At 43.0% G+C, this 22293-nt stretch overlaps 1 protein-coding gene across 2 annotated transcripts in view; it reads right to left on the bottom strand.

Moving 5' to 3' along the window:
* Positions 1 to 348: 348 nt before the first annotated feature.
* Positions 349 to 22293, bottom strand: part of LOC146862330 (cilia- and flagella-associated protein 337-like) — a 336132-nt gene continuing 314187 nt past the window's right edge. For both annotated transcript variants that reach the window (XM_085641532.1, XM_085641531.1), the window contains 2 exons: positions 8493 to 8584; positions 349 to 1722 (listed from right to left, as the gene is read on the bottom strand). In XM_085641532.1, coding sequence (XP_085497658.1) covers positions 1560 to 1722; positions 8493 to 8584 — 255 coding nt within the window. In that variant the 3' untranslated portion in view covers positions 349 to 1559. The remainder of the gene's footprint in view (positions 1723 to 8492; positions 8585 to 22293) is intronic.

The raw sequence follows: 22293 nt of genomic DNA, 5'->3' as shown, positions 1-22293 counted from the left end.
GCCTCATGCATCGCTCTCCAAACAAGGTCCAACCAGATTTTACAAGCATCCTCATCCTGAGTGCTTTCGTTTGCCTGGATCCCCGATCTGGTGGGTCGCCTGCTCCTGGTATGTGACCCACTATCGTATACCTCCGGCTGAGCTATTTACAGGTCCTCGGCCCCTCCTCAGGGCTCCTTCGGTCCACTCAACTCCTGCCCGCCACTTACGAGTCTGCCAGTTCGGTAGTCATGTTAAATGGTAGCGGCAGTTTCAGTTGATAGCCCTTCAAGTATTGCCCGGCGGTAATCGCCTCTCATACCATTCGATAATTTACCAATGAAAGAGGCAGGCGCCGGAGACTGGAAGGCAGGAAACAAAGTTTTATTCCGTCGGAGCAGAACACATCAGATCAGACAGCAAGGTATCGTCACGAGGTGCTCTAACTGCATCTCTGAGGCCTGGCCTCTTATACACAGGTTTATGACTTTATTGCAGGTTTTATTGTACATGGCACATTCTTGAGATTACTTTGATGTATAAAAGAACGTCTTCGGAATCCCCACTTCGAACTCATTCCCACACATATCTACAGTGGAAGTCCCCACCCCATCCACAGTAGGAGATGGCTATCACGCAGCTGGACATTCCGCCAATTCCCGGGGGTGTGTGCAACCGGCCGGGTCTCAGGGGGTAGGGGCTTTGATCCACTGTATCCCTTTGATGTGGGGTGTTTCCCTTACAGTAGGGGCAATAAACTGCATCCGCAGGGCTAGGTGATGGCCTGGGATCAGTTCGGACAATGGAGCGCAGAGGAAGGGGTTATCAAAGAGATGCGTGACCATATATGGGATGTCGGTCAGGCGTAGGATGTGGTTCCATGGCAGGGTCGCGCAGAAGGAGAGGGTTTATGGCCCGTGTAGGAGAGAGCGGGGGTGGCCGGCGCGCGGGGGATGCTTGCAGCGCCAGGGGAACGCGCTGGCGATCGACAATGAGCGGGGAGAGAGTGAGGTGCCTAAAATGGTGGCCGTGCGTTCGCTGTGCATGGTGCTGGGGAGAGGCAAGATGGCGCAGATAATGTTCATTTACAAGCTAAATTTCCACAGTCAACCTCCAGCCGTTCCCTTGCCTTCAAGCATCACGCGGACCCGGAGGTGGGCTACCCTAGTCCACTGCATGACTGCAGCCGCACTTACAGCCCGGACGGGTCCTGGCAGGCTGGGTGTCGGGTGAATATAGCCAGGTGGGCTCCTTGAGGTGCATGTGAAGGGCGGATGCTGTTTATAAGTCAGGGGAGATTTATTGTCCATCGTCTTGCCCACGCCCCCCTTACACTGTATAAAGCAAGAGTAGACAAACATTACTTCATTAAATAATACAATAGTGACATATGTAAAAAGGTATTTGTGTGTTTCTTTGCCTCGACTTCTTTTAATTCCCATGTGATGTTTCATCCATTTACTATAAGCGTGCTCCAAATATGTCCAGTCAGTCTTTCATTTCTTCCTCAGAATAGTTAGATTGTATTAGTTCATTCATGCTCTCGTACTACGTCAATGAATTCATAAACACTGCTTAGGTTAGAAGGCAAGGTCATAGGGGTCATTGAGCTCCGCCGCGGGGTTCGGCTTCCGGATGGCAGGCGGTGCGTTTTCTAGATCACTAATTTTGAGAGATTGATAAGGATTCAATTTTCCACAAATTTGATGAAGGTCAACGTGCTTGTGTTTATAGGATGTTGCTCTAAAGGAGAAAAAAAAGAGACATGCTTGTTTACAAATGGCAGACAAATGAAACAGCCCTTGATGTACAACCTCTGAAAACCAATTGGAATGCCTCACAAGCATTTTGGGATTCATGCTAGATAGGACCCGTGAGCTGGCTCTCTTTCACAACTGCAGTAAATGGACTTATGCCTGGCCAAATATTAGAGAATTATCCTTGTCTTCAAAACTACTTTTAATTCATATTTTTAGCATTGAGCTATTCATTTGTTTAGGCAGAGTTATGCAAAACTGCATGTCCTTATGTCTCAAAAATTATGTTTCTACCAGGAGAGTTGATATTTTTCTCTGCTACCCAACTCGCCAACACGTATTATGTCTGCCCCATGCATGCACCCTAACAATTATTTTTAGACAATTTTCATTCCAAATCCATGGAATTTTAAAATTTCAAATTGTTCAAAATAAATTCCAGTCAGTTCATGTTTACAATCGAAAAATAATAAAAATCCAATACTTAAACTATAATCTGTGCCATTTTACAATATTAAAACAATCACAGTTTCCATAATCAATCCGTTCGTCCTTCTACATCCATTCATTTCACACTTGATCTGAAATTTCAGCACATTCACACATCGATTGCAAAAGCAAACCTAGATGAATCTGCCTTGAGAGTGAACCAAATGCATTTCAGTTAATATTCAAATGTCTTGTGGTTTTGCTCAAAAGGCCCTTTTTTTGTGTCATTGCCGTTTACCATCTCTCTTAACTTTGATATTTTGGGTTAGAGATCTTCCATTCAACTGCTGTATTGCAGCTTGCCTATGGGCCACCAGTGTGTTAGGGCACCAACCATTCTATTTGAAGTCAAAGTCTTCCTGATTCAATCTGGGAGGCAAACCATCATCACAATGGTTATATTTTGCACCCCACCCAGTCAAATTCAGTAGGTGTGCTCTTCACCTCTTCCCTGGAGCATTGGACTTCCGGGCCAGGGTAACCTAAGCTTGCATTGTTCCAAGGACATCTGGTACTTAATAGATACATTCTGGTCATTTCCATGTAATATACTATATAGGGCATGATGTATTTCATGCAAGTGCTAATACGATATTATACTTACTGTAAATTACATAGCCCTTTTTTTGTGATTTGGTATATTTTCCTCTACTGTCAAACATTCGGAAATGTAACATCAGCAGTCCAAATTTATATAACTTTCTTTGAGCAAAATATACATTTAAATTTATAATCTCTTATTTATTTTTTTTGCATTATATCACATCTCAAATCTATGATACTTTACTTTATAATCTGATGGTGAATGAGTGGCTGTTACCATAACCATAAGCCAATTTGAGACATTGTTAGTGTTCATAGTATATTTAAAATATAACTTTTTTATTGAGAGTTTTGTTAGGGAATTTCCGGTATTTTGTTGTGCTGTACATTTTCAATTGCGGTCAATTATTCGTTTTGATGTTATTTGGGTTAGCCACCGTTCCTAGAATTGTATTGTTTAATTTTAGCTTGAGAGTCTAAAGTTGGGAGCTGTTGTTTGAGAATCTGACAGCAATTCCCTCATCAGCCATGCTGTTTTAGAAAATAGGTGCCTGTTTTCGTGTCATTATTTACATGGAATTGAGCCATTTTCCACTGTCATGGTGGCAAGTACTCATTTTTTAGAATTTGGTTTGCAATCTCACATAGCTGGTTCTTTGTTCATGAAATGGCCGTCAGAGCAAAAATCATCTCTCACCAGCCAGCCAGTGACCTTTTAGAGGTCTTAAATACAAATTCTGGACGTTTTGGGGGTGTGCCAATATAACCTACATTTTTAAATACCTATTTCCAAATGTGATAGAGAGACTATCATCAGACAAAAAAATGCCCTACAAGTATTCATCGAGACAGCCTGACAATATCAGGGTCCTCCAGGACCAAGGCGAAACAGCAGGCCTCATCCTATTGGACCTGTCAGCCGCCTTCGATATCGTCTCCCACCACATCTTGATCAACAGACTCCAACAAATTGGAATCCAGGGAGACACCCTTAAATGGATCACCTCATTCCTCACTGGAAGAACCCAGAGAATCCGTCTCCCACCATTCACCTCAGAACCCAAGAAGTTAATCTGCTGCATTCCACAAAGATCGTCCCTCAGCCCCACCCTCTTCAACACAAACAGGACACCCTTGGTCAATACCGTCAGATTGCACAGACTCAGCATCATCTTCTCTGCTGACGACACCCAGCTCATCCTCTCGCTGTCAGAAGACCCCTCCACCACCAGAGCCATCTTCCACAGATGTATGATGAACATCGCTGACTGGATGAAGGACAATGGTCTCAAACTCAACATTGACAAAACAGAAGTCCTCATCTTTGGGAACAACACCTCGCCAAGGAGCAAAACCTGGTGCCCTGCTGAACTTGGCCCTTCTCCCGCCCTGACAGACCACACAAGCAACCTTGGCATCATCTTGGACAGCAAGTTTTCTATGCAGAAACAGGTAAACGCAGTCTTGTCTGCCAGTTTCCACACCCTATGCATGCTTCATAAGATATTCAGGTGGCTCTTAATCAACACCAGAAGGATCGTTGCTTAAGCCTCCGTCACCAGCATGCTGGACTATGGAAACACACTCTTCCTAGGAACTACTGCCCACCTCCTGAAGAGACTACAGACAGTAGAAAACTCAGCGCCAAGACTCATCCTCGACCTCCCCAAATGGACTCACATCACCCCGCACCTCAAGAAGCTACACTGGCTCCTGTTCCAGAAGAGATGCCAGTTCAAGATGTTGACCCACACATACGAAGCCCTGCACAACGAAGGACCAGCATGCATCAACAAACAAATGACTTTCCACCAACCAACCAGACACCTGCGATCTGCCTCCCTCTTTCTTGCAGACTTCCCCAGGATAGGCCAAGCCAACAGTGGGAGATGCTCCTTCTCTCACCTGGCGGCTTAAGCCAGGAACGAGTTTCATCTGCAGCTTAGGAACACCACATCGCTCCGAGAATTCAGGAAAGCACTCAAGACCTGGCTGTTCAAATGAATAGAACCCAGTGAAGCAGCTAGGAGCTCCAGTGCCTTGAGACCTTCACATGTGATTTGCCGAACTTTATAAATCCTGATTGATTCATTCATTCATTACTTTCACACAAGGGGCTTCTGTTGGTGGGCATTTCTGTGATGCACTGGGAGCAATGAACGTCTCTTCAGTGTCTTTACGTGAATTTCCCACATTTCGAGAGTCTCTGACTGTGACTACACTTCAGATGTAGCAATCAACATTATAATTTTTTCTGTTTTCTCTAAAAAGCGCACTGTATATGAATGTTCCACTTGTGGAAATGGCAAGTGGATAATCATCTTGCATACACGGTCTAATTTGTATTGATTGGTTCACGGCCAAGCCCTTTCTTGACTTTTGATCAAAGGGGTTACCATACCTACAAGGTCTCTGTGTACAAGGAATAAGTACTTTCCAGCTTTCATTAATTGTTTTCATTCATGAGATGTAAGAAGCAGCTTTGTGACTTACTACATCCTGAAGGTGGCCTCAAACAGTCAAGGTTCCTGGAGACCAAAATGTAGGCTGTTGTTATCACTGGTGAATGTTTTGAAATACAATTCTAATTCTCAAACAAGATTTTATTGTACATGTCTGCATTGTGGGTTTGGGAATCTTTTTCTGCATTAACAGTATTTTGCACAATAGCTCAAATGTTGTAGGAGTACTTTCTCTTCTGTGGCACCAAATACTTCCTTTAGCTTTTTATCTGCATTTGGTTATCACTGAAGAATTTCTTTCTTAAATTGCTTATGGTTTGTATAATTATGTATTTCTACAGTGCAGTTAACAAATGTTAAGATCACTCTTTCTAAGCAGTTTTTTCTGATTGTTTATATTACCCAAAACGTAGAGCCGCAATCTGTCCTCTGTAAGGGGATGGATTAGGCTATGCACGCAGTTTATTTAATGCTAGGTTTGCAGATAAAGGTTATTAAACATGGCCAAAGCTGTGAAAATATATGATATATAATACAGAAGAAGTCTTGAACTATTTAAAATTCATGAAAATAAGCATTTATAAACATGATGACAATCATTGTATAAAAATATGGTGTTATTACCCACCATGTGTTATACAGCAGTGCTTCGCAAAATGCAATGTTATTTTTCTACCAGCTGGTAAATTGATGTAAGGAGACTTTATTTTAATTTTAAAATGGCTGTGCCTTTAAAAGGAGGAGGTTCCTGGTAAAGTTAACATAGTATGCATAGTCATGTAAAGTATGTGGATGTCTGCAGCGCAATATGATGCATATGTTATTCATTTGTCCACAGTTGGCAATTCCACAAGAGAGATATTTGATTTTGCTGTTTAAAAGACAAAATATATGTTCTTTGGGCAATGCAATGACATATTGTAAAACGCTGTTAACGTTTGGTGCAGACTACATCCATTTTCATATCATCCATTTTTTAATTGTAAGTGTGTTTTTTTGTTGTATATTAAGAAATATAAAGTTGGGAGCGTGGCCAGCCAGCCAACATGCTGGACGCTGCTTTCTAATGCGCCAATGCTCACTGTCTGAAATCACGTTAAAGAGGGCGCCCACATAAGAATTGGATCTGATGAGAGGCAGCTGCCGCTATTCCAGGTAACTCACAAACGAGTGTCACCCACACGTAGGCCACTCACTCAAGTGCCGATGGAACCACTGAGGTATTCAAAATTGAGGGACCCGGGTGGATCATGGGCCCCCATGAGGTGCGACCTGTAGCGGAAGTGAGGAGCCTCCAGGTGAAGATTGGGACTGCCAGATTGTTTCCACCACCTGCAGCATGATTCATACTGGTGAAGTCGAGGAGCGGAGAAACCGGGATAACCCTGGCCACGCCTGTGCGGGGCCTAGATGTGAATAGCAACTTGCACTTCAAGGACCGCCAGGACCCAGAGTGGTTATCGGCCACGGGCAAATGCTGCACTTTCAGAATCTGAAATAAACACAAATGCTCATAGGTGTCCCAGGGGTATTGTGTACCCCGCAGATATGGTTAACACTAACAGGCGCACAGTAGGGTTCCCTGCGGGACCTCCACTACAACTCTAAAACCAACCTTCCAGACAAAGTTTCAAAAGGAACTCCCCCACGTCCCCCAACCAACAGTGGAGCAAGGGTGACCTCGCAAGAGGGGTCGGGAGAGCGGGGAGCCCTTCCTGCACAAAAACAATCATCCCCCCAACGCAGGCACCCTTGCAACATTACGCAAGGGTGCCTGCGCTGGCGCATGCACCTAAGTGTGTGCCAGCGCTGGGAAAAACACGGAGATGCATTGTATTGTTGTTAATACGACGCATCCCTGTGCTTTTAAAATGACACACCTCGGTGTAGCAAAATGGCTTGCGGCACCGCGCTGCATCATTTTATAGAAAATGAGGCCCTAAGAGTGAAAAGAAGGGAAAACTACAGGCTACAAACCCTTAACTGAACATAACAATAATAAGGTACCCGATGAGTAACTGATCTAATGGGTCATTATCAATCTCGTGTTGCTACAGAACCCCCCCCTTTTTTTTTTTTAAAAGGACTGTAGCCCTCACCCACCAATATGGTGGCATGCTTCATCATAGGGCTCCTCCTCCTGCCCAATGGCATGTGAGTTATGGCACTGCTAAGGAAGGGGAACTCTTGAATGTTTTATTGAAGGCCTGAGATGGGTGTTTGTTAATAGAGCTATCGAACAAGGAGTGTGTTTATGCTGGTGTTGTGCATACAGAGATCGAAGCTGTAAAAAAAATACCTCATGGTGGACATGTCATATCTTTATTCCTGTCCCCAGCTAAAACTGAAAAGGGCTTTTAGTTAAAACTGAAAATTGGGATACAGGGTTGAAATATTCTTCTTATCAGTTTTAACTATACCCATGTGGGGGTATAGTTGGCTTACATGTGCAATAGCTTTAAGAATGAGGTCCTAAATGTATTATCTGCCAATAGTGAAATCCCAATAACAGTTTAACTATTAAAATATTCTCCACTCTCTGATGAGCAAGTTGAAATGATGATCGTAAGTAGAGATCAAATAGTACATCATGATGCGAATCAATACTTTGATAAATCTACCTTTTTGTAAGTTGTTGCACATGTGCACAGCACTCGAAATTGTAGTAGCGAAACTCTGGGGCCTTGACAGAGCGATCTTGTTTGGATACATGATTTTGTGTGTATGGAATTTGCAGAACATGGGCCATTGCACAACAGATCAAATGTACACAGTAACCTCAAGTCAGTACTTCCTGAACTGTAGTGAGTATTGATGTTCTTCACTCACTAGTCCTCAGTGAGCATATAGAATTCCTTCATACATTATTAATGAATGTTTTACCACACATTTCTTTTCTTGAGCTTCAGATAATATCCATTATCAGACGCTTCTACCAGAAGCCTCTATTCATTAGGGTCTATGTTCTAAAAAATTGTCAGGTATTTATGCACACACTCGATTGTCTGAAATATATCATTATTCCTCAATCAGATTCATTATTTTAGACTTATGAGACATATAGATGTGTCATCACTGCAAGAAAGGCAATGTGTGAATCGCAGGCTGCACACATATCTGCTCAGCAGGCACTATCGCCAGGTGACGGTTAGATGTAAATCATTGGATTCTATGGTGAACTTTCTTCTCATAGGCAAACATGTAGACTCTTTCCTGCAGCTGAATGTCATTTGTAAACAGTGAGATAATTCAAGGACCATACCTAATTGTTGTTTTTGGACCAGCACCATCAGTAAATTCTTCAGTGGTACCTTCATAATCAACAGCCAGAGGGTCTGTCCTCTGACCCTCAGTCTGAAACAAAAAAAATGCATATTCTTTAACAATGATGCTATCTAAGCATAATTATTTTGTGATATTGTGTGTCTGTTCTACATCTCCTATGTATGCTGTATGATTACTCTGTATAAAAAATACCATTGTGGTATATTGGTTTACACTGATGTTCTAATCGCCTTTGTGACAGAACTGGATACTCCCACGCCTGCTCACACACCTGTCTCCCTTCTTGATAGGGTTGCCACCTGGCCAGTTTTATACTGGCATGAATAGTATTTTACTAACCCTCCCAGAACAGAAATGTTAAAAATCACCTAACGCCAGCATTTCCCCCCCTTATCAGTACATAATTTAAACATTAAATGTAAGAAGAAAATTATTGAAGTGAACAAAGACCAAAAGAGGATGTTAAAACTAATACAAATGATATCATAAAAAGTTCTACCTACGAACCAGGTCCGGGCCTTTGCACAATCTGAAAATGTGAACAGAAAGCCGGTATTTTTCTCTGGGAAAGGTGGCAACCCTACCTCTTGATCTTTACCCAGCACAAATCTTTCATATGGCGATTAATAAATTAGCCCCAGTTCCCACCACTCTATATTAATTCCTCCTTAATGGGGGAAATAGTCCTCCCCCCAACCTGAAAACAAGGCATTGTATCCCCTATTCTCAAACTATTTACAAGTGACCCTAACATATCTAGCAACTATTGGCCTCCTTGAGATCCTTTAAAAGCATCTCAATCAGGTTCTGACATCAGTTTTGTAATCTAGTTCCTATTCTATACCATGCGCAATCCGGCTTTGGACCTTCACGCGGTTCAGATCAGCCCTAGTGAGAGTTGTAGTTGACCTTCTTTGAGACGTTAGACCAGGGTGGCTGTGCAGCCCTGATTCTCTTAGGTTTACTTGCAAACTTTGATACCATCTCTCTTGAAGTTCTCATCGCTAGGATTCCTGAAGTTGGTATTAGAGGTTAGGTTTAAGAATGGCTATCGTCCTAAAAGAATAGGAAACAGGCACGGAAAATGGCCTCCATTTTCTCTGCGGCGAAACCAATGAAACACGGAGTACTGCACGACTCTTTCCTGAGCCCTAATCTTCTTAACATCTATGTAGCCCCCATGGTTCATTTGATATGTTCCCTTGGCTATACTTTCATCGTGTATACGGATGACACACAACTCATCTTCTAACTTGACAAATCAGCTGAAACCAACATTTCAGATGTTTCTTGAAAGTGGCCAGATGGATGTATAGAAAGCCCTTAAACATAATTCTGATAAAATTGAGGTGTTGTTGTTGATGGCAACCCGATACAGTTTGGTCATCTGTGGCCTACTGCATTGGCTATACCCTCTTCTCCTAGCACCAAAGTTAACATACATTGGCAAAGCCATATAGGTCGCACTTTTGCTAGAGTTAGAGCTATTGGCGTTGTAAATGACAATGGGGCAGATTTATGTTAACTGGCGCATCCCTGCATATCAGCAGGGATGCGCCAGTTATTATGCGCCACAGCTGCGCCACCATGGATGCGCCGCATTTATAATGCGGCGCACCATGGGGCAAAAACGGCACAGATGCGTGACGCATCTGTGCCGTAAAAGTGGCGCATTGCTGGAGTTGCGTCGCAAGCGCGACGCAGTTCCAGCAATGTTCTGGGGGGCCCTATCTGTACAATGCTGCGTCAATCCTTACGCCTGCTTCAAGCAGGCGCAGGGTTTGGACGCAGCATGGGCATAAAAGTGACTGAGTGAAATCTTGTAGATTTCACTCAGCCACTTTTAGGAGGCGTTCCTGCGCCGGAACGCCCCCACCTGCCCTGGAACGCCTACATGTGGCGCAGGGCTTTACAACGTGACGCATCTCCCAGATGCGTCACGTTGTAAATACCCCGCACCATGGCGCAGGATTTGCGCCGCTGCTGCGTCACAAAAGTGACGCAACGGCGGCGCAAAAGTGGCGCAAGTGCAACATAAATCTGCCCCAATGTCTTTTACCCAAGTTTCGTGGAGTGGATGTATGTGGAATGGAGCGGGATTATGTGGGTTGGATTGCAATTATTTGTGGACTTGTGTGGCGTGGAATTGTGTGGAGTGGATTTGTGGAGTGGAATTATGTGGCATGGTGTGCAGTTGAATTATGTAGATAGTAATTATGTGGTATTGAGTGTACTGGAACTATGTGGAGTGGAATTTTGTGTTATGGAGTATAATTATGTGGAATGGTATTTTGTGTTGTGGAGAGGTATGTTGTGGAGTTTTATTATGTGGTGTGCTGTTGAATTTAGTGGCATGATGTGGAATTCTGTGGTGTGGATTGGATGTATGTGGTGTGTTATGTAATTTTGTTGTTGAGTTGAGCTATGTAGTTTGTTGAATTATGTTGTGTGGAATGGAAATGTGTAGAGTTGAATTGTGTGGCGTGAAACTGTGTGGCGTTGAGTTAAATTCTGTTGTTTAGAATTATGTAGCATGTTGTGGACTGTATTTATGTGGATTGTTGCTATGTGGTATAGAGTGGTTTTATGTGGGGTGGTAAACAACCTTTACAACGCAACTTTTACAACGCACTACCATTACAACGAAACTTTTACAACTAACGCGATGTAACCACGCGATGCCATTAAAACGCAAGTCTTTACATCGACTTGCGCTAGATGGCGTGCTAACATTACAAATAGTGTAGTTTACTATCCCAACACCTTCCCTACTGTTAAGTGGACTGGAGTTGGAATAGTAAATTACGCTTTTCTAATGTTAGCACGCCATCTAGCGCAAGTCGATGTAAAGACTTGCGTTGTAATGGCATAGCGTAGTAACATCGCAGTCGTTGTAACGAGCGCGATGTAACTGCACGCGTTGTAATGACTCGCGTTGTTACGTCATACATCCATGTGGGGTGTATTTATGTGATATTGAGTAGAGTGTAATCATGTGGAGCTGAATCATGTTGTGTTGAGTGGCATTAAGTGGAGTGTCATTTGGATGGGTGGTGTTGAATTGTGTGGCAGTGAATTGTATGGTTTGTAATTGTGTGTTGTTTTGTGTCACACTAAACATCCAGTCATACCATAAGGTACCCAGGCGAGTGGAGCAATTCTCTTTATTCTGCATCTTCTTCAGACTATTCAGATTCACACTAATGAATATTACCAGATTTTTCCAAGATTTCACAATGTAGGCAAGTTAGGGAGTCAGGTTGTAAGCAAATGAGTGGATCCTGTTCGAAGAATGGCCGCATCAGAGATAGGACGCAATATGTGTTTGTGACTTTCTCCTCAAGGAGCTGCACCCATGAACTCATAGTTCAACATGTTAGCCGGGGTTTTTTTGAGGAGGAAAGATTCAGTCATATTCGTAGTGTTGAGAATGATATCGTCCAAAAAGTATTTTTTGATTTGTAATCCTTTTATTTAGTGCAGGTGATTGGGTTCACAGTCAGGAAGAAAAAAAATAAATAGCCGGCATGTGTTTGGCCCGTGGCGCCTAATTGGCCGAGGGCTTTCTCAAGGCAATGATTTGTCCATGTGTTACATATCACATTCTAAACACGTCTGATCTCATCCCTGCAGTCCCGATAAATGAAACCCTTTCTTAACACTACAAATATGAGTGCATCTTTCCTCCTCAAAAAAACCCCGCCAAGTTAGGGAGTCAGGATTAAAACCCAAGTCTACTGGTTCCACAGCCTACAATTTAAGCTCCAGTTCTTTTCTAAGAAATCAGATGTATATGAGGTTAGTAACTAATGTCCTGTGAAGTCCGTTTATTTTCAAAATTCGGTTCTTTTCATTAGGTTTTATGAGACAAGTAAGCAAAAAATAAAACAAAAAATCTAAACATAGTACACAAACTTGATTCATCTTTGTTTTACCAATAGATGCTGCTAGAAATAGGTTTCAGTTTCCAGATTCCTCAACTTCCAAATTGAGTTTGCTGCTTAATAAAGAATTTAAGAACATACATTTTAACATTCAGTGCCCCTGTAGCAGTGCTTCAGTAATCACCTCTCCTATACCTCCACCTACCCTCCAATCTAAATGACTTGTTAAAGAGGTGCACACATGCGCAGTTTCACAACAAGAGACTTTATGCCTAAACAGCTAGGAACAAAAGCGTGGAATGATTTGATCTCATGGCAAAAGCTAGTGGCACGGTGCGCCCCTCTTCGTGGGGGTGAGCAAGTAAACTCAGACACATGTTGCCTGTGATCTGACAGGCTAGTTTGGTCTGTCTCAGATTCAGACGTATTAAGTAGTAAACTGCATAGTGAACATACAACGTGCTCGGGCACAACACTGTCTAATTTGTAGCCAGCTATTGGCAATGTGAGGAGATCTCTTGATTTCCCCACAGGAGGGGAATACCGTGATCATTCAGTAATCACATAACGATTTAGTCTTCCTTTCCCCAGTGAAGCCATGATAGTTCCCGGTCCGCACCGGAAGGAGCGTGACCTTAAATAATGGCAAGATCAAAGATGACTGATTTATTTATACAGAGTGAATGTGGTGCCTACACATCACTGCGGGCTGTTAAAAGCGCTGGGTGGAAGGGAAGGTCCAACTAGAGAGTCTTCACCAAAACCTACAGAGAGGGAGGTAGGGCGAGAGCGTCACAATGGAGATGAGGAGGACAGCCCCCGGGAAGCAGGCTTTGACACCGGCAGCTCACTGCAAGCGAGAAAAAAAAAAAAGAAATATATGAAACTCGGCCACTCCAGCCAAACACTGACACCTATGCCCAGCAATATTTGGAGGGAGGATGTGGCATAACATTTGGAGCTGCCAACTTTGGAACTAGGGAACCAGGTTTGAGTCTCGGCGTAGGCTCTCCCTTTGCCTACATAAAATATAATGCAGACATGCAGATCAAAAAAAATGAAACCCATCCAGTGTAATACATGTTTTACTTTATTGAAATATATATTTAAAATACCCGACAATTATTTTGTATACTGAATTCAAATTCTGAACGCAGTCTGAAATCCACAAATGCTTCAGTTTAGGGAGGTTTTACCTAAGGGAACCTCTGCATAGACCAGATTTAAGTATCTCTGTATGTATAATCTTAATTTGCACTCTGAACGCTGCTGTTGCAGCTTCTGGATGGGTCCTGTTCATTGCCATGGTGAGTCTGCTGCACTATAGTCTCCATCCCCCTCGCCATGTTTTCCAAGTACTGATGTTTGCAGCTCAGAAAGTAACTTCCGTGGTGCAGAAGAACAGTCTAGAACACTGAAATCATATGTAAAAAGAGATTGTAAAAGTTTGCAATAGGCTGCCAGCGAAAATGCCTACAAGTGGGCATTTTTGCATTTTGCATGAGATTTATGGAAAATGCCATACAATGCCAATTGATTTAGAGAGAAACAATGTGGCATAGCATTTAGAGCTGCCGACTTTGGAACTAGGGAACTGGGTTCGAGTCTCGGTGCTGGTTCTCTCCGTGCTTACAAAAAAAATGAATTTAAATATATGATGATTGTTAACAAATGGAGATCCTCAGAACAAAAATACATTTCTAAAAGGCACTAACGTGACCTCAAAAGAAAACAGGACTGATGACATTTATTCATTTTCAACTAAAAAAAGTAGCTTGACAAATATATGCTATAATGGTAACTAGTGGAGTGAAATTGTATTTGGTCCCTGCTCTTAGGGAGGGTTACACATTAAAAGAGGCATGACAAAGGCATATCATGAAGAAATAGGAAGAAAGAATAGGTGAGTGACAATGGAGCCAGCACATAGCAAGCCTATGGGCTGGTTGTAAGCCCACAGAGTGAATACAGCATGCCTCGAAGACCAGCACAAGCGCTGCCTAGGCTCGACCTAAAAATATGGGCGTCCTCTCTGACAATGATCTTACCACCAGAATCAGGTTAATAAGGTTTGTATCTGCTTGTTCCTTCTTCTTAAAATGCTAAAAACAGATTTCCCCTCTACCGCAATTAGAACATTAGAAACAAGTTTCCTAAGCTTTGATTATTTCTAGTCTTGAATATTGCATTAGTCTTTACATCACAGCTACCATGAAACTACAAATGATTCACAAAACAGCTGTATTGCGGGTGCCTCCAACATTGGCTTCCTGTCAAAAAAATTAAGTTTATTCAAGACTTTGTGCCTCACCCACTGCACTGCTTCTGGACCTGGCCCTAAAGATCGCCAGGTCAAATTTCAATAATCCACCCCAAGTTGTTCTATTAATTCTGCTTCGAGCTATCGCACATTTACCAGAACACGAGCTAGAGGTTGCACCTTCTGTCTAATGGCAACTATACACTGGAATAGACTTTCTCTTTCTGTTAAAACAGTTGAAAATGTTCTTTAATTTAGGAACGCCCTACAAACACTGCTTTTTTAATAAACTTTAATCGTGCGTCCGGTCCCTATTCTGGGCAATGATAGCACTCTAGAAACTGTAATAACATAACGCGTTTCCCACAAAGAGGTCATAAATATAATGAGTTAAATAGTATCTTGTAAACAAGACTTCTCCGAAGACAGAAACCCCCCTTCTCTTTTAAAACATCACTTTGGATGGCTGTGCCTGAAAAAGGAGCAGGTTGACCCCCGATTGAGTACACATTATAATAAGGGCTCCCGGTTTTATGGTATTTATACTTTTGTCATTTCTTTCTGTATTTATCCATATTTCTTTTTTGCTAATTTTACCTGTATTTATAGATATTTATTGTAAGTTTTGTTTAAAAATGAAGCTGAAATTTGTATATTTCTGCATTTATTTAATCAGTTAATGTGCACTCGTGCCTGAACACCTGACAGGTTTCAATGATATATATATACACACTCAATGGTAAAATATGCACTTGTAAGAAAATTTGCACAGTTTTGAATCAAGGTTGTGCAAATCTTTTGCTGTTTAAGGCTAATTACTAAAATCTCTATACTTTTTCAATCTCCTTGCCTGTCAATCCGTACAGCTATTGGCCTGGCAGTCATGACTGACAGCATTAAGAATCACTTGGAAACAACCCAATTTCTGTATTAATTTATAATACAGATCACAGGCGAAAAAGAAAGAGTTTGATAAGATAATGGCATCTTCTGACACAAGGCCAATATCTTGATATTTAGAAATCACCATAAATCACTATAAAATGTCGGATTTAGGTGATTTATTAGATCTCACTTTTCATGTGCCTGTAGTACCAATGGTAACATGACCCGGTTACCATCCCTCCCGAATGGTTTTATGTGGCCGATCGAGAACAAAGATTTTAAGTACGCAGTGACTGAACTTGTGTATTTTTTTTTTCAATACAGTGATGTTACTAGAATAAACACTTTCTTAGTTAAAAATGTGCCCATGGATATTCCTCGAGAGAGTAGAGAACATTTTTGGGAAAGAAAGGAGCGAAATATATAATTACTTTTCAAAGTTTCCGATCCTTGGTCCTGAACAAAATCAAAAATAGTTATCGACATTTTTTGAAAATCTGATTATAATGAGTTGTGTGCTGTATTGTTTAGAATTAGTAGTTGTAGTTTTATGAAATGGCCGGAAGATGGAGAAATTGAGCTGTAAATGAAGTGAAAACTGCCAGTGACTAATTATTGCTATTTTAGTTTGAAATTATGGATTTCTGAGCATCGATTGGCCACACAAATATACAGAGTCTTTTTCCAAACAGTGATTGGCTAATGAATTTAGATTAACAACTATCGAATAGATTAATATGAATGTGCCTATTTAATGTAGAAATGAAGTCCAGTGAACGCATCATTCATTAACTGTGTATCAGGGAATCCCAGCGAAACGAGGGTTATCTTCTGGAACCAGTGCTTTAAGTTGGATGGAAAAGGTGGGGGTCTTAAAAGGGGTTTTGCCGCGCAACTGTAGAGTCTTCCCCAGCCCTGGTGCAAGCAGATGAAATACATCACAAGGGAGCTGCAGTTAAACCTTACTTTATTCCTCAGCATACACACACAGTAAACATTACAGCATACTTTGTTATTAACCACACCCTAACACCTCCCCCTTATGATGCAGTTCCTGTCTAGAGTCTGCCTCAGTACCAGAAGGGTCCTAATGCCTATAATCTCAATATGCTACAGAAACAACTGGAAGGCCTTTAAAAGGGCGTGACCTCCATAACCAAGGGCGTGACCAACTGGAGGGGACTAGAATCCTGTGTTGCACAAATTCATGAACAGTTCTTGCACAAAATCATAAGCAACAATATATTTGAATTTACGCAGAAATATTTTCTGTGCCTTTACGAACAGTAGGTCTGAAAAGGATTTTTGGGGGAAATATACTGATATGTGTAAACAACTGACCACATTTAATGAGCTAGTTACCAGTAGTACTGAATGAAAGGCTGAAAAACTTCACAAGTGACAGTGAGCCCCCATGGCTTAAATAAAGGAGACCGTAATTCACCCAAATTTTATTGCTCAATTTCACTCATTAATAGTACGGCTAAGGGCATCGGACGGGTGATATTTAATCTTTTAAAACTGTGGGCTAACATCAATAACAGTCTATGTCCTTATCAGTTTGGATTTCGTCAGGGGCTGGGTACAGTGGAACAGTGCTTAATTCTGAGCCTGGTTATTGACAAACACATCATCACCAAGTGCTGTCCTTTATGGATCTGTCAACTGCCTTTGACTGCTAACAGATTGATGCTGCTGGATTTAGGGGTGGAGGTGACGATAGTGAATTTCCGGTATATTTTACATGAGAATTTGGAAGCGAAGGTTCAGTACGATTTGAATGGAGAACTGACTGCTTCCTTTCCTTTAGCTCGTGGGGTGCGCCAAGGCTCCATCCTGGTCCAAATACTATTTGTTGTTTACAATAATAATTTGTGCCCAACTTTGTTTAAAGCTACCCGAGACATACTGATGTTTTTGCGAGCTCACACGTCGTTGCTGCTTCAGGCGGATGATGCAGTACTTATGGCATGGACCCCAGGGGCTCTGCATATGCTGGCGGAATGTTTTATTTCCTTTATGAGTGAGTTTGACTTGGTAATAAACTATAGAAAATCTCACATTATGGCATGCGGGCCAGGCAAGAAACAAAATTAGTGGTTAGAGGGAACTCATTGGGAAGTGTGAATGAGTTTAAATATTTGGGGGATGTTTTTAATAGTGCTGGTTCCTGGCAGACGCAGATCAGCAATTCAGGCCTGAGGCATTGCAGAGCAGCCGGTGCCTTAGTGTTAGGGGTACAGTATCAGGGCGGACTGGCTGCAGCGGCCACCGGGCGTTTCCCCGGTGGGCCGCCAGGGTGGGGGCCGGTTTTGGGCCCCTGTGGGGCCGTTTTTGTTACCGGGTGTAGGAAGGTGGAATCTGACTATATGGTTGCCCCCACTTTTTTCCTGGTGTTTGAATGGTTTTTGACTAGTCTGGCTGGGATCCTGCTATCCAGGACCCCAGCCTATCTGCTTACTGTGGTACCTTATGAGCCCCTAGTATATGGTACCTTAGGTACCTAGGGCATTGGTACTTCACAGGCCTACCAGGGGCTGCAGCATGTATTATGCCACCCCTGGGAAGCATTCACAATCTGACACCACAGGCCTGCTACTGCAGCCTGTGTGAGGTAGTTTTAGCACTCCTCACTGAGGTATAGGTTCCTATATCTCACCATACACACACATATAAACCTATCAGTCACCCCTATGGCAGGCCCTATCAATCCCAAGGGCAGGGTGCTTGGTTTACTATGTGAGGGGGTGATTCTGCCTGAGCAGGACCCCTCTGCAGCTGGCAGAGTCTATTCTCTTTTGCTGTGTGTGGATGCGGTTAAACCATATACTCTTAAGTGCATTATAACCTCGCTGTAAATGCTAACTTTGGAATGACTGCATCAAAACATGTTGTGTTTGGTGTCAAACAACTTGGAATCATACCCCCACACTAGTAACTGGTGTGGGAGTATGATCCCACCCTTCTAGAGGGGATGACATGTACACACTGTACTACACGGTAGAAATCATCTAGAGCCCTGGCATCACAAAATGGATGCCACCAGCACAGACACCGGGCTGCCCTCCTGCTGCTGACCAAAACTCGCAGTGGAGGGAGCCCAACAAAGGGTTTCCTGTCACAGGGAGGTGTCATCACCTCCCAGACAGGATTTAGTGTATTGGAGCTGGGTGGGTGCACTCTTAGAGTGCTTTGAAGTCCTGCACTGGGGGAGCAGTAGGCTCCTCTGTGCATATGCCAGCTCAAACCGGTTCAGGGGCTACCTGCCCCTGCTCTGGCGCGAAACTGGACAAAGGGAAGGGGGTGTAACCACCCACTACCCTGACCCTCCTAGAGGAGTGGTCATAGAGCTAGTCCCTCCCATCTTTTCACTATAAGATACCACACATTGCCAATGCAATTTAGATTACACCTGGACGACGCTCTACGAAGAAGAATCCTGGCCCTTCAACTTCTACTATCTCTAGAAGACCGAAGGATCTCCCTTGGAGTCAAGGAGTGACTCCCCTGCTTGGCAGGCACCAAAACTACTGAACTACGGTTGCAAACTTTACCGCTCCCGCCGGAGCCCGAAGTCCCTGCATCCCCTGAAGCAGATTTCCTGACTGCTCAACGGCCATTTTGAGTCCCCAGTGAAGCTGTGGCATCTGGACCCCACGAGTGACGAGGAACAGCAATACCAGGGAACCGTGCACTGATTTCGAGTGCAAGCCCTAAACTACGTTCAACGAAGTTGTGCTTTGGACCACTTATTGTCCAAGTCCCGAGCAAGTCTAGTACCGAAGATCAGCAGCCTACCTCGTCCCGAGTGACCGTGGGCTGTTGGTAAACTTTTCCTGCAAATGCGTCTTTGCGGTTGCTTGCCCGTTGGCTAGCGACTCTCCAGAAGACTTCCACATCACTTTCAAGGGCTCGCCTGGTTGCTCTGGGCCTGTCCTCACTTACCCTTGCTGGGTAAGTCCATCAGACCTTGCTGGTCTGCACCATTGCCAATCTTCACTCCACACGAGACTTGCGACTGCCAAGGCTTGTTGGCTCCAATCCGGGTGCTGACACCGTCGACAGCTGCAGACGTTATGGGACCTACCGAATCCAGCTGTTGGTCATCGTCGAGCCTTCCTGGACCTCGTGAGCGAAGATAAAAAACACCATCACCGACCTGAAGAGACGCGACAGCTGTGTTCATCCATCTTGCTGGCCACCGGTCACTGGCAAGTGACTCTGAACTCTGTCCCCTCAATTTCTAGGTCTTCTGCAACTCCAATCCATTGTCGGATTCGAACGGACACCTCTCCAGTCGTCACAAGCAGCAAGTATCCAGTGATCTCCATTGGAAACAGCATCGCGACCCGACACCTATGCACCCAGCTTCCCTGGGTGAGGTAACTCGTGCACTCCGGTGCCCAAGTGTGTGTTGGCTCTCAAAATACTTACCCTGTAAGTTGCTTGCCTGTTGACTTTAGCGAAGTGCCCTAAAACTGTAATTTACAAACTGCGACATTTGCCATTGAAACGCATTGAAAACCCGCGTGTGTGTTTAGACACTGCACGCGTCTCCTGTGGGCTGGTTACTTACCTGCTAACACTGCAGAAGTGAAGCCCCAGCGATTCCCAAGGCCCTAGGCCTCTTCATTTTGCAAGTCGAGTTTGTTAACCCATTATTTTAGTATATGGTCTGGTACGCCCCTAGGGCTACAGCCATATTTGTGCTTAATTTATTGAGAACTGTTGATCTTTTGAATGTTTACCTGGCTCTCATCTCATAAGGAGATTAGTAGAGTATATTTAGAAATAAATACATATATATTTGATATATATACCTGTGTGGTGTCTTTTCATTTGGTAATTCAAGAGATTATAAGGTAAAACAAGCTGCTTTACATTCCTCAGAGACTTAGCCTGAAGGCTGCTCTCCACAGCTACCACTAGGATAGCTTTCTTTAAAAGGTTGTCTTTAAACCTATCTACCAAGAGTCGAATTGGACTGGTGCAAGTTGGCCACTATAACTAGTGACCAGCATATGCCAGGCCAACTTCTCACACCGGGGCCCTGCAATATCGGCCCCCTGTAACAAAATCGGCAGAAACCGGCCCTTGCAAACAACTCGGCTGCTTCCCCTCAGCCCCCCCCCACCGGGGGGCCGGCCGAGCAGTCTGCCAGGGCCAGTTTCGGTTCTCAGTCTGGCCCTGAACAGTATCTCCATTTCTGAACATCTACAACGCTCAGTGTGTATCTACGGTGCTTTATGATGCAAAGATTTGGGGAAATAACAAAGTGAACACCTTGCAGACTGAAGAAGATCGTGTCTGTAGGCTGATCCTGGACCTACCCCCCACCAGCTTGCATTATATCATACATTCGGAGCTTAGCCTTGAGTATATCACTGATAAAGCCAAGTTTGTGCCCTTCTTACTCTGGGTCAGTGTATGGGTCAGTGCAGAGGCAAATCTGAACAGGGACATTATTTTAGATTGTTTAAATTTGGATAAGAGCATTTGAATTCTCTGGTTGGTCTACATATGAAAAACCTGTAATGCATTTAATCTACCAGCTATGTTTGACACCTCTCTCACAGCAAGAGAACTAGATAAAAAGATGGTGAAGCTACATTTCCTACAACGTTGTCACTCCTAGAGACTGGAAAATTCAATATGCAAAAGAACTGTTAAAATGTATTTTATGCTCCTTGTACCTTAGGTTTCTGTGCTGTACCTTGCTGTGTCTCTCTCACAATGGGAGAGATCTTCACGTTTTAGTTTATTGGCTTGTACTGTGGGTTGGCTTTTGAAATTCTCTAGTGCCTATGCTCATTCAGGGATGCCAGCAGTTGCCTGTCCTTGTCATGGACACTCAAAGCAGTCAGAGATGCACTTTAAGTTTTTTTGCACATTTTATAAACCATATATTATACTATTTCTAAAGCTGATTTAAAAAACGTTTGAGGTTCAGGAAATGTAGGGATACATTTTTTTTTATCTACAACTGTTAAGTACCCATGATGTTTGTCAGGGTGTTTGCATCTTATTAAAAGCAGCGGTGAGATCCAGGAAAACAATGGAGGGTTAAGTGCAGCATCCGATCTTACCCCTTCAGGCAAAGGGTCTTCTGATCTTGGTCAGGGGTGGTGCCATGAGTTGACTGTGATATGTGATAAATTTTAATAGTTGATGTACCTCGTTTTTAGATTTGTTATTGTCATTTTTCTTTTTATGTTTTCTGTGTGTATGGACTTTTATCTATGTATCTTTTATGGCTATTTATGTGCTGAATAAAGTATTATGATCTGATCACTTGGATTCACCCTTTACAAAAACCTCACTTTTAAACAGCACTATGACAAGAAAACCAAGATAGCATGGTAATAACTAATTCCCTAAAGAAGTTGAAATCTTTTCTTCCTGAAATCGACTTAAGAACAACAACTCGACGCAGAGTTCGCCTTGCTTGACAGTATCTTCAACACCACTTTAGGCCCCTGGAAGGAATCCTACACGATATATTATCACTGTATTGCATTTATTAAGTCACATGATGAAAATGCATACTCAGTACAGTGACCCCACCACTATATCATAAGACAAGTCTAGGTAGTTAGATGTTGCTGTAATAAAATCAATTTGATCCTTACCTTGGTGATGCAGTGGCAGGTATTATAGTGTATACCATATTAGAACATTGGAATGTTGGCAGCTCCATTGAAAACAATGGAGTGCTCCGGGCTTTTAATGGCTGGTATAAGCCCGGAGCA

Source organism: Triturus cristatus, chromosome 2_2, assembly GCF_964204655.1.
Source record: "Triturus cristatus chromosome 2_2, aTriCri1.1, whole genome shotgun sequence".
Classification (NCBI taxonomy): Eukaryota; Metazoa; Chordata; class Amphibia; order Caudata; family Salamandridae; genus Triturus; species Triturus cristatus.
Note: the sequence above shows the minus strand (reverse complement) of the source record. Positions and strands in the feature narration are given on the sequence as shown.